The following is an 18,152-nucleotide window of genomic DNA, read 5'->3' as shown; positions in this document are numbered from 1 at the left end:
CACAAGAAGTTAAAAAAAAATTCTCACATTAATTCCCACATTGTGACTTTCCTCAACATCATAAGCTTCTGCTCTAGAGGCACCGCATACCTAGCTAGGTACGATTGGGGTCAAGGACCGCCAGCCCTCCCACTCGGCCGGCGATCCCTTGCCCCCAATCATACCTAGATAGGTATGCAGTGCTTCCCTCACAGAAGCTCACAATGTGGGAATTACCACCGGGCCGGCGGTCCCCTGACCCCAATCGTACCTAGCTAGATATGCGGTGCCTCTCGAGCAGAAAAACACTGAAAAAGACTCAGTTTTCCTACATGAGAAAATGTTTAAATCTTCTTGTGTTCTTCTCTCTCTCTCTCTCTCTCTCTCTCTCTCTCTCTCTCACACACACACACACACACACACACACACACACACAAACACACACATACACTCTCACTCACTGATGTGGCATTTGTGTACTGTAGCTGTTGGAGAAGGACCCAGAGCGTGCAATAGCTCTATTTTGGGCAGCCATAAATGCGGGCGACCGTGTGGATAGTGCTCTCAAGGACATGGCGGTGGTGATGAAGCAACAAAACCGTGGGGAAGAGGCTATCCAAGCAATCCTATCCTTTCGGCACCTTTGCTCTCCACTTGCTCAAGAGTCTCTTGATAATGTCCTTCTTGATCTCTATAAGGTACAATGCTCTCCTCATGAACCTATTTCACAGAACTGGCAATATTTTTCAAGTTTAAGGGTACACATAGCTTATATGTATGGACATGGAGCTAGGAATGATTGTTTGGCAGCCAATCCTATGCCTTTAGGCTCTACGTTGTAGTACATACACTAATGAAGTACACTCACATCGTGAATCACATTCTTAGCCCCTGCCCAAATGAAGTACAGTCACATCGTGAATCACATTCTTAGCCCCTTTCTGGTTGCAAACCATTGATCATCCTATGTTAGCAAACTTAACTTTGCAAGCTTGCCGTTGGTGTGTAACTTTGCCGATTTCGGCAGAGTTACAAAACTCTCTTCTTTACCCCCACCATGCTCCCGAGCGAACACTACTCGCTCTCTACTACTGATAGGTCTTACAGTTTATTCGATTCATGCTGAGATTCCCAAAGAATCTCTTTCTTGTCCCTTAGGAACTAGAACACGCACCACTGAGATTTGTTGCAACTTCAAAAGGGAGGTTGGAACTCGAACACGCACCACTAGGAAGATGATTCCTCAATTGGCTCCTCTAACCACGCAACCAACCTCGCTCAATTGATGTGGAATGCAAGCCATGCAATATAAAAAAACACCTACATGTCTCTGCTCACACAAAACAAGAAGCACCGTTTTCCCTCCGCGCATGTCTAGCGCTGCACCTCTCAGTCATCATCGCGGCCCACCATTGCTTCTGTCGCTTGTCGCTCACGAGCATGAACTTGCTGCCTTCTACCTTTCGTTTTCTTCCACGAAGGGTATCTCCCATTTAATCCTTGCTTTTTCGATATTCTCCAATTGGGTACCCCTTACTCGCGAATTGAATACAACAAGCCACCAAATCTGAGTATGTCACCTTAACGAATCCCGTTGACATGCGAATGCGCTCTTATACTCTTATCTAAAGTTACTACACTGACAATATGAGTTGAACGCTCTTGAAATTTAAGTGGTAGCAATCTATAGCTACTTCACAATCTCTCTCTCTCTCTCTCTCATAGGTGATAGCGACCTACATCTACTTCACAATCTCTCTCTCTCTCTCTCTCTCATGGGTGTGGAGACTCGTGGTGGATTGGCTAACCCATGTTCCTCTCACGGGTAATTAACACATTTTGCATTTGAAGACTTGTCTGATAGACATGTGAGCTCTCTTCGGATTGTTTCCATGATGTTGAAAACTCTCATCTCATTTCTTCTCAATGAGCTTGCCCATGGGTGCGGTGCTCGCCTTGAATTTGCAAACATGTAACACAAATTCCATATGCCACGTCTATAGTGCACAGTTGTCGAAAGACACATTGCTTTGGTTCCAATCTTTTTTGTTTGCCAAGCGTGGCATGCTCTATTGATTAGGACCCATTAACGACTTTATCAACCCAATTTCTTCTGGCTCGGGATACATCTCAGACTCTTACACTTATTGGCACGCTATTTGACAGTGCCAATAAGGCCATTTGGAAGAGAATGGGGTCTAATAGGGCCTCTTTATTTGGTAGTTTAAGGGAGTCAAACCTCTAGTATTAAGAACTTCGAGGAATTGTAGCGATCGCCTTTTGGGGTTGATGGGCAATGTCTTTGGGTTGCAAGGGTAAACCACATGAGTGCTTGAGGCAATAAGAGCATAGCGTGCGTGCAAGCGATGGGAGGGTGGTTGAGAGTTGTGGATTATGAGTTCATTGTGGATGCATGGAAACGTAGCCATATGGACTAGAAAAACCTGCAATGTAAAGGAAAGTATATATATACGGTTGTCGGTCAATCACCACATCATTAGACATGGTAAGCCCTAGAAATTGAAGAATATGATTGTTGTGAGACATTATGAAGAGAGTGCAATCTATAAGCATCATAGCCAAACATCTATAAGCATCATAGCCAGACATGTCTCTTGCAAAAAGTGGGAATGATCTATATGACAATACATAGTACACCCCTGATTGACCATGTTTTATTTGAAAAGGTATGAAAAAGTCCATAAACTGCTTTACTTATCAAATCTTGGATTATAAGGGTGGATATAACTATCTCTATGTATTTTTTCATGTGTGTGTGTGTTTTTATATTTATAGATTCATTTCAGATACATACATACATATTAGATACATATATGTGTGTGTATATGTATGTATATATACACACATACTAGTTGGATATCAAACTCTCAATTGTTCAGAGTAAGCTATTACAATTCAAGTTTGGGCCAATCAAGAGGTCTTTCAAGAAGACAAACAAGGGATCCACTAGTATGGACATAACTAAAGGTGACAAGGATTTTCAAGCACTAAAGATGACCCTACTTTAGAGAGTAGAGGTTGAAAATGATTTCATAGTGGCAGTCTCATTGACACTGGTCAAGAGGCAGCTAGCTGAGCTGATCGGCTCGGTGCTTGTTTTTGGATTCATGGGAAGGGTACCGACAAAGGTTAAACTTAATACTTATCAATTGGATGTATAGCCCATTAGTTCTTAATCTAATCATGATGGCTTAGTACATTAAATATGATATTTGGCAAAAGGTCACAATGGCAAAACATGACACTTTTTTTTATAAATTTAAATTAAATGCTACTTTCATAAGATAGTGTATTTAAGAAAACTCTCTGGACATGCTTAAATATGTTAGCTAGATGGTCTTTTAAAAATATAACCTTGCATTTTAGAAGCTACACTGATCAAGAACTATACTCATCAAGTTAACCCTCGCAAGACTGCGATTAATGCTTTGAAGAAATCAACTTTATAAGCTCATGAGAAAATGAAATGACCTTGTAGAAAAGTTTACGTTACTTTTCCATAGTTGTGCTATAGATAATTGAAAGTTTCATGTGGAAAAAAATTCACATGAGAGTATAAAATAATGGAAAGTTCTACGTGTTTGATATATGTTTTTGATATATTTATGACTTTTAGAAAGTGATACATTGCTTACCCTTTCCATTGAGGACTCAAAGTGGCAAATAGAAAAGTAGAAGGGCTTTGGTATGCAACAATTATTGGATCATTTCAAATATTTAAAACCACGGAAGAGAAAACTTTGATATTTTAATTCTTGAGACATAAGCATTCAAAAACTTAACTAATATCAAAATTTTCACGTAGATCAACTATTGTCGGGCATTCCTTAAAAAGGTGGGGGAGATCTTCACAAGCTATTCTGCATTGCACGCATCTATCCAGACCAATCCCCCTTATGCATATCTTCACCCTGGTTGGCAGGGCTCCCCATACCACCTTCCATAAGAAGACCTTCATTCCATGGGGCCATATTGGGTGCCAGATTAAACACCTTCCCTCCTGTTCTTAAAAAGTCCTATTTTCTAGGTTTTTTGGACCCATTTGCAGCTCTTTCGTGCAAGACCACTTATTGTCGGGCATTCCTTAAAAAGGTGGGGGAGATCTTCACAAGCTATTCTGCATTGCACGCATCTATCCAGACCAATCCCCCTTATGCATATCTTCACCTCGGTTCGCAGGGCTCCCCATACCACCTTCCATAAGAAGACCTTCATTCCATGGGGCCATATTGGGTGCCAGATGTTCCACACTACTGTCTCCCACCTTGACTCCGGCCACTGCTTGCCCCATTGCTCTTATTCAACACGTGCTCAAGTAAGAAAATATGTGTATAACTTGCATGTGAAGCTAGTCTTTGGGCATTCCATTGTTTTGTAAACATTAAGTACTAACACTTGTCTTTTACAACATAAAAAAGGACATCTCTACAAAAAGATATAAGATTCAATTTTATGATTTTATAAGACAGTTAGGGTTTTGGCTTGTTGTTGGTCAGGCCTGCGCAGCTTTTCACCTTGCGAGGCCGGTCCTAGGGTTGGGGGGCCCATTGTGGACGCTGTAGCAGGGTGAGGCCGGGGGTTCTAAGCCACAAACATCCATATTTTTGGAGTTCCGGGGGACGGAGGTCCTCCCGTTTCCTCTTGGGGAGGAGAATGGCCTCCAAGTGCGTTGCGGATTCCTATCTAGGATGCGGTTCTCAATGGCTTCCGGGTGCGGTGTGGGCTCATGTCTTGGACGTGGAGCAAGGGGTCGGGTCGCTGGGCACTTCGATGAGGGTTGGTTCATTGCTAGATGGATCTTTGCATGAGTATGGTTGTGCGGTTCTGCTACTTTGGTGGGGTGGTTCAGGTCACTCTCCGGCATGTCTGGTGAAGGGTGGCATGCTTGGTCTGACATGGTGGCAACGAAGGGTGTTTCTTTGAAGGTGTTGGGCTTTTTTCTGCATAATCCTGTTCTGTTGGTGGCCAAGCTTGATTGGGTCCTGCCGAATGTTCTTCTTTCAGTTTCGGTGATGGAGATTGCTGGGCTCCACCTATCTATCGGCTATATGTTCAAGCTCAGGTGTTCTCCCCTTGGTGGATGTCAAGCATGTGGCAGATGCTTGCCGTTTGGTGGAAACTGAGGTGGATGATTCAGGTTCTCTTGTTCTTTGTCTGCTTCTGATTTGTTATGTCTGTTGGGGTGGCTCCCCTGTTCGCCAGTGTTCTCTCTAATCGGATGATGGTCTTGTAATTTTTGTTGTGGGTCGATGATGTTGATTATGTGATGTGCCATGGCTCGGTGTGAGCATGGATGTATTCTTTTTTATTATGATAATATATCTGCCACTCACAATTGTGAGTTCTGTTAAAAAAAAAAGAATTTTATGATTTTTAGACAAACCAACTTGAAATTTTGCTAAAATTTACGACTTACAACTTACCATAATTCTCTCCATTGGGCTTTAGTTTGACATGGAGAAAAAACCAGTGTTTTCTTTCCCTGATAACCAACCTATGGTAGAAGCAAGGTTTAGAAACTTCTTTCTAGTTTGACAAATAAATTGCCAAAATCTTGGTACTAGGAAAACAAGACAGTCTAGTGTCTCAAGACACTTGAGTGTCCAATTACAGGACTAGTGTTAACAGCCTCTCAATAATATCAAAAGTCATGACCAAGAGTCCACTTTTCTTCAGGAGATCATGAATTCGTGTGCTCCCATGGGATCCTTCCTTTGAACCTCTAGTCACTTTTAAGGACTCGTGGGTGGTATGGGTGGAGTTTGGCAACTTTCCATCATGGCTATGGGATAATCTAAAAGACTTGGCTACCACACTAGGAACTCCACTTTATCCCATAAAAAAGGTTGGGTAGCACCTTATACAAGAGTTTTATTTGTTGAGACTTTCAAAAGCCCCAACTAGAAAACACGATCGTCAACGTGGGGGACACGATCGTCAATGTGGGGGCTGGCATGAAGGTTATTCCATTGAAATTCATAATGGGTTCTTTAGAATGGATTTGGGTATTTTGTAAAAAAAGTTCAAGTAGCCTGGATAGGACATAGTAGGTGCCCAGAACGACTTTTTCATTTCTTTTTAGAGGGAATCAAAGAAGATGCTACTTTGGGGATTGAAGAGGAAAAGGGAGAGGATAAGACACGTTGTCAAGAGGAAAAGTAAAAATTGAAATAAATGAGATATTTTCTCAATGTTTTGGTCTACATGTGTGGTCATTTTGGGCTTTTGAAGACGTTAGTGTATCATTTCATTTCATTTTTCACATTCTTTGTGTGGCTTGCTGCTGCTGTGCGTAGGCAGACTCTCTCTCTCTCTCTCTCTCTCACACACACACACACACACACACACACACACACACACACACACACACACACACACACACACACACACACACACACACACACACACACACACACACACACACAAGCATGGCGAGGGGATCCTGAGAGGCTCCTTGTGCACTATGCGATATGGAGCAACAAATCTCTACAAGGTCATTATCAGTGTCAGCGTGAGGAGTTGGGGGCAGCCCATGCAGAGTCAGAGCCACGACCGAGAGAGGGGGGGAAAGCAGGCAGGGGCCTGCAGAGAGACAAAGAGGCCACACTTGCATGACCTGCAGAGGGAGCTTGGGGGCATTTTGCACCTCGTGAGAAGATCTTCGAGGCATTTTGCACCATGCATCTACGAGCACCCAGAGACTGTCTCTCTCTCTCTCTCTCTCTCTCTAGCTTTGCCACATGTTAGATGAGCCAAGCATTGATGACAGGTGGCGAAGAGGCCTTGCTGGCTGGCCAGGCGCTCGAGGCATGCAATCTGTGAGGCAAGCTACTGCAGGAGAGCAACATGGCAGAGTGCATCCCATGCAAGGCAGAGCAACATTTCTTTTTAAACGAGAGGGTTTGCAAATCAGTGGGTAGGTAGGGCATCGCAATGAGCTGCAGCTCAATGCTGAGAGTAGTACTCACGATTTTATTGGGATGTTGCTCTATAAGAGCACAAATCTACTTGCGCTCCTAGATTAAAGGAAAAAAAGAAGCATTGAAATGGATCCCGTATGTATAGTGTGGGATGCATCAAGGGAAGGTGGATTGAGGGGGAGCTTTGATTGTGTCAACATGTTGTGGGATGATCGAGCAGGGAAGGTGGAGGGTGAAAGATATGGAGTCTTTGAGGGCGTAGCTGGTAAGTGATCTGTAAGGGCAAAGCCGAGAGAGATATCTACGAGTGCGAAATCAATGGGGTATGTGTGTGTTTTCAGAGGCGGTTCTCTCTCTCCCTCTCTCGGCGATGATGGAGCAGTTGGAGCTCCAAGAGTTCTCCTTGTCTCTTTCTGTGTTTGTCGTGCAGATGTGCAAGGGTAGTAGACGCATTGGGGGGTTCTCTTTGTCTCTCTCTGTGTCTCTCTCTTGTGGTAGTGGTTGAGGTTGAGGGCAATGTGGGCAATGACCAAGGAGGGAGACGAATGCGAGAAAGAAGGGGAGGGATAACTGCTTGCTTGGAGCAGGGGCTGCGTGGGAACAGCTAAGGTGGGGCACCTTTGCTTTTGCGAATGTTAGGAAATGAATCTTACAGTTTAATTAATCAATGAAGCGCAAAGTAGAGCCAGTAGTAGAGAGTAGAGCCACTAATACAACACACTAAGAAGAGTGGAGAGAAAGCCCAAATAGAACACACTAAGAAAAATATGGAAGTTGAAAAACCTCCTCAAAGAAAAATGACCAATTAGAATGTTAGGAAATGAATCTTACAGTTTAATTAATCAATGAAGCGCAAAGTAGAGCTAGTAGTAGAGAGTAGAGCCACTAATAGAACACACTAAGAAGAGTGGAGAGAAAGCCCAAATAGAACACACTAAGAAAAATATGGAAGTTGAAAAACCTCCTCAAAGAAAAATGACCAATTAGAGAAGGATGGGAAAGATAGCAATAACCGGGCTTCCAAGAATTCATAAGAACATATTGCCACACAAAACAAAGAACTTGATATTCACAAAACGGCCACCCCTAGCTCACGGGGGGGGGGGGGGGGGGTTCCCACTATTCAATAACCCCTATCAAACGTGACCCCTTGTTTTAGGATATTTTTCCAAAATGCAATATCCTTATATTATTGTATCTCTATTAAATTCCCTAAAATGTTTGTATTTTAAAAGCCCTCCTGTCGAACTAGTATATTAACATGATTACATGGTCCCCCCCCCCCGGCGAGTCCTAGCTTTCGATTACAACTCCCCACCAGAGAGTACAAGCTTTGGTAATCCAAAAGATTGTTCTCTCTCCTACCTTTAGAAGGGAGATAATAGGTGGCAGACAATCTTCAACATGTCATGCAAGCTCTTCAAATCACAAGTACGAGTTGTCAGGAAGCACAAAGAGAATTCGTTGGACAAGTCAGGGACTCCAATTCAATATGAAAATATATTTGAAGTTGCAAATCCTGAGGACCCTAGGACAACAAAGAAGTATGATTCCCAAACTAGAGTAGTAGTGTAGATTCACAAGGAAGGGAAGCTCAATCTCATGGAAGATTAAGACAACAAAAGAGAATATAGAGGAAGTCCTCTTGGAGGTGGAGGAGTTTTTGTACCGCAAATACATGCCCTTTTTTTGAAAGTGGCAACAAGGAAAGATAGAAAAATGAACTATTGGGCTAACCAAGATAATCACTAGAAGCAAAAAACAAGATTTAGGAAAGAAGTTGGTATTTTATGGAGATGGAAGTGATAGCTTCAGTGTAGTTCTTACCATTTTAGTTAGAAACTATGAAACTTAGGTGGTGCTAAACCACACTTTCAGGAGAATCCTAGATGTAAAAATCAAATGGGCAAAGCAATCGTTACTATTATCAATGTATACAGCCTCTACAATGCCAAGGAGAGATCTAAACTATGTGGATATTAGGGACTCCCCTGTGGAGGGAGACTAGTGCCTTGTGAGGGATTTTAACATGATGGACTGTAGAAAAGACAAGGCAGAATCTTCTAGCCTCTTGATAGGATTGGAAAAAGCTAAATGGGGAAGCTTGTGCAAGAAGTAGGTAATGGTGGATGTGTGATTGATAGGTCCGTGGAGTAACACACCAAGCTTTACATTCACTATGCTAGCACAACCTCTAGACTAGACATATACTACTGCTCCTATCAAGTCGATTTGTCGCCTCCTTCAATCAACATGAAGGTTGATACTTCCTAGAGATGAGATTGATCAAAGGATAATATCATTGTCCCAAAGTGAAAAAGAAGAAGCTGGCCAGGGGAAACACCTCTTTAAGGAGTCTCTTTTTAGAAGCCTAGTCAAGAGAGCTCTTAGCTAGCTTGAAAAGGATGTGAAAGTAGACAATCAAAGGGCTTGCGACACTCGTTCTCGGAATATCTGGACAACGATAAAAGAACATGACCAAGGACAAGAAAGTCTCGGGATGACAAACACAAGAAAGATAAAGACGAAGTGGAGCTCTAACTAGCAAAAAGAAAGGAGGGACGCCCACTGAGGTATAGTTCAAGCGATGGCTCGAAGTAAAAGAATACCTCACCCAATAGTAGCTCAAAGAAGAAAGAAAGGCATGAATATTGTCTAGGGAGATCTATCTCAAACCCAAGGTTGCCAATCAAGTGCACCTTTTTAGAGTTCTTAAAACCCAAAAAAGACAGGGTATCATCCCAACAATAGCCAACGAAGTGGGAGATGAAGAACTAAGACAAAATGGCCAAATTGATACTTGACCATCTAGGCCATATCATAGTACAACCAAATAATCTGTCGCAAGGGGGCCAAGAAGTGAGAGCCACACCTTTCAATAATATCAATCAAACTATAACACCCACAAAAGCGAACGTCTTGGAAAAATGCGTCACTGAAGATGAATGTTTGCTAGCCTTGCAATGCTTAGGCAAAGAAAAATCACCAGGATGGGATGAAACGATGTCATAGGTTTTCAAGGAGTTGTAAAATGACCTGAAACCCCCCATTACTTGCTTGGCAAATAAAGCCCTTTTAGAGGAAGTGCTAGATCCAAGTGTGAAAAGAGGTGTTGTCAAACCTATACTAGCGGCCAATAACTATGATGTCAGCTAATTACAAAATCATTTCTATGCGTTCTAGAGTAGGCAGCTCCTAAAAAATTCTTTTTAACAATAGCATTGTGGGTGCCTTTGAAGTCAAAAGGTCAATCAAGCAAGGCTTCCCTATGGCCCCTCTCTTCTTTGTTGTTGGCTCTCATCCCCTGGTTACCATGCTCGAAAAAAGCACGGAAAAAGAGGATATTCAAGGCCTATCTTGCCTTGGTAACAAACAATTTCTAGCCAAACTATTTGCCTATGCTTCTCTATTATTCGTAAAAGCCACCCCTCAGTGACTCAGAAAGACTCTTGAGATAGTTCAAATGTTTGCCACAACCTCTGGCTCTAAAGGAAACATTGAAAAGTCAACACCGATTTCCCTTTTATAGAATGATTCATTGTGTCTCGTCTGATTGGCCAAGAGAAATTTTCTCTGAAGAAATGGCATTTTGCCACCTTGGGGCCCCACTTGGGATGAATATTTCTCACAAACAAAAGGTTTGGTGGATCATGGACAAAATTGGGAGCAAGATGAGAAGATGGGAGTATGTGCTTCTTCCCTTTCATAGCAAAGTAAAGGTGGTCAATTCATTGCTCCACCCGTATGTGCAAGTGATTCAATGGATGAAAACGTGCGCTTGCATTCCCTTGCACCAAGGGGTGTTTCTTTCAAATATGTGATGGTGTTGACAAGCTTCATAATGTGGGCATTCTTTTCTTGCATTTGTTGTTGGAGAGTTTGAACCTCCGACTCTCCGAAGAGGCAATACTTTCTTGTAATGCCACTGTTTTGAGTTGAAGAGCTTGACATTCGTGCATCCACGAATGCAAAGAAGCACTTGCACCCATAGACAACCGCTTGCAATAGCCTAACAAACTTACTTCTTTCCTCCCAAGATATTGAAGAAATGTCAAAAGGTTATTAAAGGATGGATGGAAGCGGCTTATAGGATCGTAAGGGTACAAATAGCCATCCACCCAAATGTCGACATTCGTCTCATCGGTGGCGCGACGTTCCTGTGACAACCTTTGCTCACCCTCACGTGCGGCCTTCGGTGCAAACTTCGTGGACAAGCGAATATGTAAGCTCTTGGTATGCGAAGTACGTCATGGTGGAGACACACGATTTGTGATTTTCGTGAGCATCATGACAGTTGATGCGTGAGGAAGCAAAGGATGTAAAGAGAGAGGGAGGGAGGGAGGGAGGGAGAGAGAGAGAGATGGGAGGAAGAGGGTGGGAGAGGGAGAGAAAGGGAAAGAGGAGGAGAGAAGGGGAAAGGGAGGGAGAGGAGAGGGAGGAGGAGGAGGAACAAGGTTTTGTTTTTGGGAAAGAAAATATTTTTTAAAAAGTGGACTTTCAGTTCTTGTAGGTCAGAAAAAGGTCAAAAAATGGTTTTTTTGATATGCATATATGTTGGGAGGGAATTTTAGATAAAAAATAAATAAAAATGTCTTTTTTGAAAAAAAATCAATTTTTTGGCCCTTAGTGACGTACGTTTTTGCTGATATGGCCATAGTCCTTTACTCCCTTCACTTTCAAAAAGCTAGAGAGAGAAAATGACCTCCTAGGTCCACATCCTACATGTGCCTTAAAAAAAGGCTAGAAAAACCTAGTCAAAACTAGCTTCTTGAATACCCTTGTCCCCTTAACCCTGCACAACATTAGCCTTAATCCCTAAACATTAGGATTCCTTACAAAGCACATGCAAAGTTCATATTTTTCCTAATGCACTATGGTGTCAAAAATCGCGTTACCACCCAATGGCTGTGTATTTGCTTCATAAAACCGCTGTCACATGATCACTTCAAAATAGGTAAGATCTCATTTGTTTCTAGTGATGTTTATTGATGACTCTTGAAGTTGTTGCAGGAGTTAACTATAGTTTTAACCTTCTATTTAATAGAACTTCACGTTAGTATATTTGCTTATATTCATTGTATATGACTACATCGGAAGACACTATACATATCAATGGTTTTATGCACAATGTATATGCACTACAATAGAACTTCAGGTTAGTATGATTGCTTGTATTCATTATATATGACTATCGATATGCACTATATATATCAATGGTTCTACGCACAATGTGCATGCACTACGATAGAACTTCAAATTAGTATATTTACTTGTATTCATTGCATATGATTGCAATGGCCTCCTAAGAGAGCCTCAAGGTAGACAATCTTTTCTTTCCATTGCAGTTATGTGGACTTGCACCCACACCTTCACGATTGTTGAGTTACATTGGTCAAACATATCTCTTAAATCTATGCAAGGCATACCTTAAATAAAAAAACCCCAAAGAATATCTAGTATGAATACTTTCTTTAGGGTTTTGTTCATCTTTCTATCAATGGGAAGATATGATTATTTGAATGATTCAAATGTGAATAAGATTCTTGCGTGAAAGGATCACTTGCTTAGTCTATAGAAGTGATTATGTCTATAGAAGCACTTTGCTTTGGGTATGACTCAACTTGTGAAAGCAAAAATCACTCCATATATGTCTTCACTTGTTAAGGGTCACTTTTTGGACCCTTAACACTTGTCCTCTCAAGGAAAGAAACTCTCTATTGCCAAGGGTAGTGAACAATGTTCACTTCATATCATAAATCTGCTTACAATTACTAACGGAAGCTAGGATGCCTATTATGGCTCTCTTCTGGTTTGATAGTATCGTTTTGTATGTGGGTGACCTACGAGTTGTCTACAACCTAGGCAAACCGACCGAAGGTTTTGGGTTGCTAAGCCATGACCAAGGGTTGTTGAATAAAGATAAAACCAAGGGATTTATTTTGGCTGCACAATAGTTTTGCACACCTTTTCCAAGGTCGTAGTTACGATTGGACTAGAGGTTAGTGTACCAGGAACGCCCTCTCATTTATTTTGCTATGATGTTATCGAGGATCCACCTTTTAGTGCTCACCTCTTTAAAGACGGTCATAGACCTACATGGTAGGGATCATTTCTGGCAAGTGTTGTTCGACAGAAGGTGTACAATATAGTCTAGGAACTCATGTGGAGTTCAATTTTTCGCCAGTGTGGGACAAGGCTTATGAGGGTCCCTAAGCCTTTGTGTTTAGCAGTGATCAAGGCTTGATAACAAGCTAGCTCAATGCTAAATGTATGCCAGATGCGGCTTTAAAGGACCAAAAGTTGTCTTGACTAATGCTAAAAAGAGAGTATGGTTGAGGTGATCACAGATGGGAGTTTATTGACTAGAATTGTAGTACTTGAACTGCTCTACAGACCTGTCTTTACGGCTCATCAATAGGAGCTACGATGAAGTAGTTATGCCAGTTTGAAATTGGGCTTAATTCCAGATCTATACGGATTGGGCAACTGCAGATGAGGGATCAGGGATGAAGTAAGTGCATGGGCAAGACGTGCTCATCTTGTGGAGCACGCCGTTCTTTTCAGATCATCAATTGGAGTTTTGATTGTCAAGATATTGCCAGTTTAAGTTTCACCGTGGGCTTGTTCCGAACCACTTTGGTCGCCTCGGTCAGTTCTTCATCTGGGAGTTTTGAGCTTTAGACATGTTCTGGAATATTGCGCACTTAATAGATCAATTATAAGTGCTCGAGGCGCATCTTGTCCGCAATGTCATCTCTTGCAGTGCATTGATAGCTAGGCTTGCTAAGTTGAAATTATGGGGGTTTTGATGCATTATGGAGAGCACACTAAGTGCTAGAGAGGCTTCTGATCCGGGGTGCAGTCTCTTGGAATTCTTTATATATATATATATGCTATGCTAAATGTGGTGCTTTACGAAAGAACATTGAGTTATTGATGGGCTAACTAGGTCGAAGGGGTGAAGGAGTCGGAGGAAATGTTGAGTTGGCAATGCTTAGTCGTCATGTAATGCAAATGTGCACTATCCAAGACATTGGTATGGGCAATGAACTTCATGATGGTATTGTGAGTCATGGGCCGCTAAAAAAGCAAGGCCGATCACCACATAAAGGCCGGGTATGGCCGCCCATTGAGGGCATGGCCGTCCAAAGGTACACAAAGGGTGGCCGCCCGCTTTAAAAAAAAGGGGGAATTTATAATGTGAATGAGGAGGAGACCATGGCGTGAAAAAAACGCGAGCAGGGGCGTAGGGAGAGAGAGAAGCGCTCGTGACGACCTTAGAGATGCTCGGATGGCATTGGCCGTGAAGTGAAAAACGCTCAAGGGTCCCTTGCAGAGCGTTTTGGTCCTAATCTTGCTAGGAACGCTGCATGTCGTCCATCTCCATGCCACATCAGTAGGCCTTGTTTCTTACGGCCCTAGCAACGACGGCGCTGCCGTTGCTTAGGGTGGGATGCTAGATATAAAAAGAGGGCTATTTAGGGGGGGGGGGGGGGGGGGGGGGGGTGGTATTTCATGAAGAAAGGGAACGTGAGGAGGAATAGGGAAGAGGAGAACATGAAGGGAGGTGTATCATGACTTGAAGAAAGAGGGAAGGCCCATGGTGCAACTTGTGGCTTGGTGAGGCAAGGAAGTAAGCCCATGGGGATGAGCAAGGAAAAGAGGAGTTGAAGCCCGTAGGTTAACAAAGAGGAGCTCGATTCCCCCCCCCCCCCTTCCCTCCCTTGAAGCTCGAGGGATGGCTATGGCATGAAGGAAAACTAGGAGAGGAGGGAAAAGAAGAAAAAGCTCTCTCATCCACTGGACGAAGCGGAAATAAGCTGTGTCTGTGAGGTAAGCAAGGAGTGAAGCCATGAGGCTTCGAAGATAAGCAAGAAGGAGAGAGGGAAAGGGTTTGGGAGTAGGAGGATGATGAAAGAGAGGTGAGCATCAAGGGTGGATGCTTCTCTCATACTCAACGGCATGAGCTCTCATAGAAGGGAATCAATCTCAAAAGCTCCAGATTGTTTGATCTTTCGGCTATAATATGGACCAACAAGGGCAAGTACTTGGGTGGTCACCTTGGATTTGGGATTTGACAACATGCAAAAGGGTGCTATGCATTTAAGAACTTTGGTAAAGTAAGGGAGAGCTCAATAGCAGATGGGCAGGTACCGATATTTGGAGTAAGGGCCAATCGATGTTCACTGAGGGGCTCGAGTGTATGCGACTTTGAGGGCTTGGACATGCATCGAGAAGACTCCAAGACTGTGATTGATTGGGAGTAAGGCAGCGGTTCTAATTAGTTATCAATGCTAGAACTGTTGAATTAACTTTACTCAAGGTTTATTAACACTGTGGTGATTGTTATAGGTCGCTCAGACCACACCTTGTACAAGTTCTTTCAATATCAATGATATAATGTGCGTTTGGGGTTTCTAATAGTATTCATCCATCAGTTTCTTCTATTTTCTCTCTCTACCACCTCTGATAGCTAGAGGCCCCGTGCCTTCCCGACTCACCCCTCAAACCCTTAATCCCCCGACAGCAGGTCTACCAACCACCATACAAGGTCATGACTTGGTATGGGTGATTGTACATAGGTTGACTAAACTCTGTAATTTATTCCAACCAAGTCCACCATTACAATTGCCAAAGTTAGCCACGTTGTTTGTTGACAATTTCTATCGATTATACGGATTGTCTAGCAATATTGAGTGATCGTTATCCCACAATATTTAAGAGTCATTTTGAGAGGGTTGTGTTTAAATGATGGGGAACACAACTCAATATCAGCTATGTGGATAATATTGAGGTACACTGAACGTGTTAATCCAATGATAGAGGATGTGCTAAGAGCATACCTTAGCAAGAAGCAATCCGATTGGGAAAGCTATCTCCCTATTTTGGAGTTTTCTTATATTCCTATGCAGCACGTTACGATGAGGTTTAGTCCCTCCTTGCTTATGTACAATTTTCAACTTACATCACCAATTGCGGTGGGTTGGCTATCAAGAAAACTGAGCAAGTCATGGGCTTTGCACATGTTGAAACATGCTCAAAGAAGCAAGAAGTATGATGATGAGAAACATTGACAAATTTCTTTCAAGGAAAGTCCACAAGAGGCACTCTTACGTGCTCCAAAACCTTCAGAAAGTCTGAAAACTGGTCCTGTATCTACTAGTTTCTTCTACAATATTGTGCCATCTTCAAAATAGTCAAATGAGTTGGCGATATGGTTTGCACATTCTCGTATTCACCCGGTTTCTCATGTAGACCGTTTAAGTAAACGTTTACAAAGGGACAACAATGAAATCTGTCAATAAGTTCTTATTGATTCATAGAACTTCCCACTGAACCGCATGAACCTACACATGTTCTTGCCTATCCAAGTATAGGTCAACCTAATAAATTATCTTCTTAAGAAGAGATAGCCTACTTTTGTTTTCGAGGATGAAAACACTCATGTCTAGGCAAGGGTGAGACCAGGGAGCATGCAGTCAAGGGGTTTCCTATAAAGGGGCGAGGGGGCCTATATAGAAAGATGGTAGGTAAAAACATGACACAAAAGTATAATTTTTTAGCATTCTTGCTTTGTTGTTATAATGAGTTTGGATCTAAACCATGTCAATTGAAACTTTTTTTAATCAAAGCAGTTTAGAAAATGATTTATGTAGTTGGCTTGAGAATCATTCACTCTTTTAGCGCATGTATATTTGTTCTCAAAAATGTGCAAGATGTTATTAGCTTATAGCTTGAGAAACTTTCTTACTAGCTTATGGATATGCATGCATGTTTATTCTTAGAAATGTGGAAGATTGGATGAGCAAATTGATCTCCTGAAGCATAAGCTTGGTCTTATACATAAGGGAATGGTTTTCAATGGCAAGCGCACTAAGACCGCTCGATCTCAAGGGAGAAAGTTTCAAATATCAATTCGGCAAGAGGCTACACGTTTATTGGTAAGCTTACTATACCCTTAAATGTGGTTTTTTCTATAGCCTTTTTAAATTCTCATTAGATAGTTGAGATCTTAATGGTAAATTACTCTTTCCTTACAAGAGAAAGTATTTTCTACAATAGAAAGTGCCAAAGATTTTTATCAGCTTGTTATCTATACTATATATAATGCAACTTAAAAATTTCAAGGCCAAAGAAGACCTCCACTTGTCTCATTCTTGTGAAGCTTGAAACTTGTAGAATATAAAGTGAAACTAGACGTGAAGGCAATACTAGATGATAATTTCCAATTCTTTTCGTTCTCTCTTAGAATTTAAGACACTCATTAGTTGAAGGAATCCAACCTAGATGGACAAATGCAACATCATGTACTTTTGAGAACCGTGTGCAAAGGATCTGCTAGGGTTGTTTGTAACATTTAATGATTAATTTAAATCAAGCTCGTCAGAGTATTATGGTTTTCATACCCTTGGTTTGAGTGTTGGCATTATCGTTTAACTTATTGATGCCTATGCCAACATGTATACCGACGTCTAGAGTGACATGTATACGGAGAGGTAGCATTGATGACTTAACCGAGGCTTATATTGAGGTAGAATACAAACGCTCATATCAATGATCAAGTCTGAAAAATTTGTTCTAGGCAAAATGGACTAGCATTTGCTACTGTAGCTTCATAGAAACGGTTGCACAACACACCGCATGCAATTTTGTCTAAGGGAGAGTGAAGAAGCAACCACACCATCTTTCATGAATGAAACATCATGAATTGTGGTCAGACCCATAAAAAACAAGTAACCGTATCTTAAAGAAACCTAAAACAAGATTATATAACCATTTATGTATCAAAGATTTTGGATGAATAAGAAACTATGACAATAACCACATACAAAACCATAAGTGATAGCCAAAAGGACAATGCTTTGACAACCATAGTTTTAACTATTCACTCACATTTTGAGGTGGACTCACTAGGCAAAAACCATTATTATAGCTAGTAGCATGTCGGTCTAATTTTCAAAAGTAGGTCAATTAAATAGAATCTGGAAAGATGCTTGCAAAAGCTTGAAAGGGAAAAGGAGAAATGTGGCACATGGAGGAGAGAGGATAAGAGAGGCGGGTAGATTTTTGGCTATAACAAAAGTAATAACCATAACCATTCGATAACCGTTACCCATAATTATATTTGAAATGACAACCAATAGCACCACCATGGCTGAAACAAGAACCATAACCATAACAGAGAGGAAAAATGCTAACTATAAACAAATTCATGGACGAACTCATCAAAAA

At 41.8% G+C, this 18,152-nt stretch overlaps 1 protein-coding gene across 2 annotated transcripts in view; it reads left to right on the top strand.

The window, feature by feature from the left end:
* The window catches only part of LOC147437146 (uncharacterized), a 32,971-nt gene that overhangs the window by 636 nt on the left and 14,183 nt on the right, over positions 1-18,152 (top strand). The window contains exons 2-3 of one of the 2 annotated variants that reach the window (XM_086486754.1): positions 465-677; positions 16,706-16,861. In XM_086486754.1, the coding sequence (XP_086342880.1) occupies positions 465-677; positions 16,706-16,861 (369 nt within the window). The remainder of the gene's footprint in view (positions 1-464; positions 678-16,705; positions 16,862-18,152) is intronic. The other variant, XM_086486755.1, reaches the window with a different exon arrangement.

The sequence above is a fragment of the Adiantum capillus-veneris genome, chromosome 17 (genome assembly GCF_014529385.1).
Source record: "Adiantum capillus-veneris isolate H3 chromosome 17, ASM1452938v2, whole genome shotgun sequence".
NCBI classification, from domain to species: Eukaryota; Viridiplantae; Streptophyta; class Polypodiopsida; order Polypodiales; family Pteridaceae; genus Adiantum; species Adiantum capillus-veneris.
This window is presented reverse-complemented; position numbering and strand designations above follow the sequence as displayed.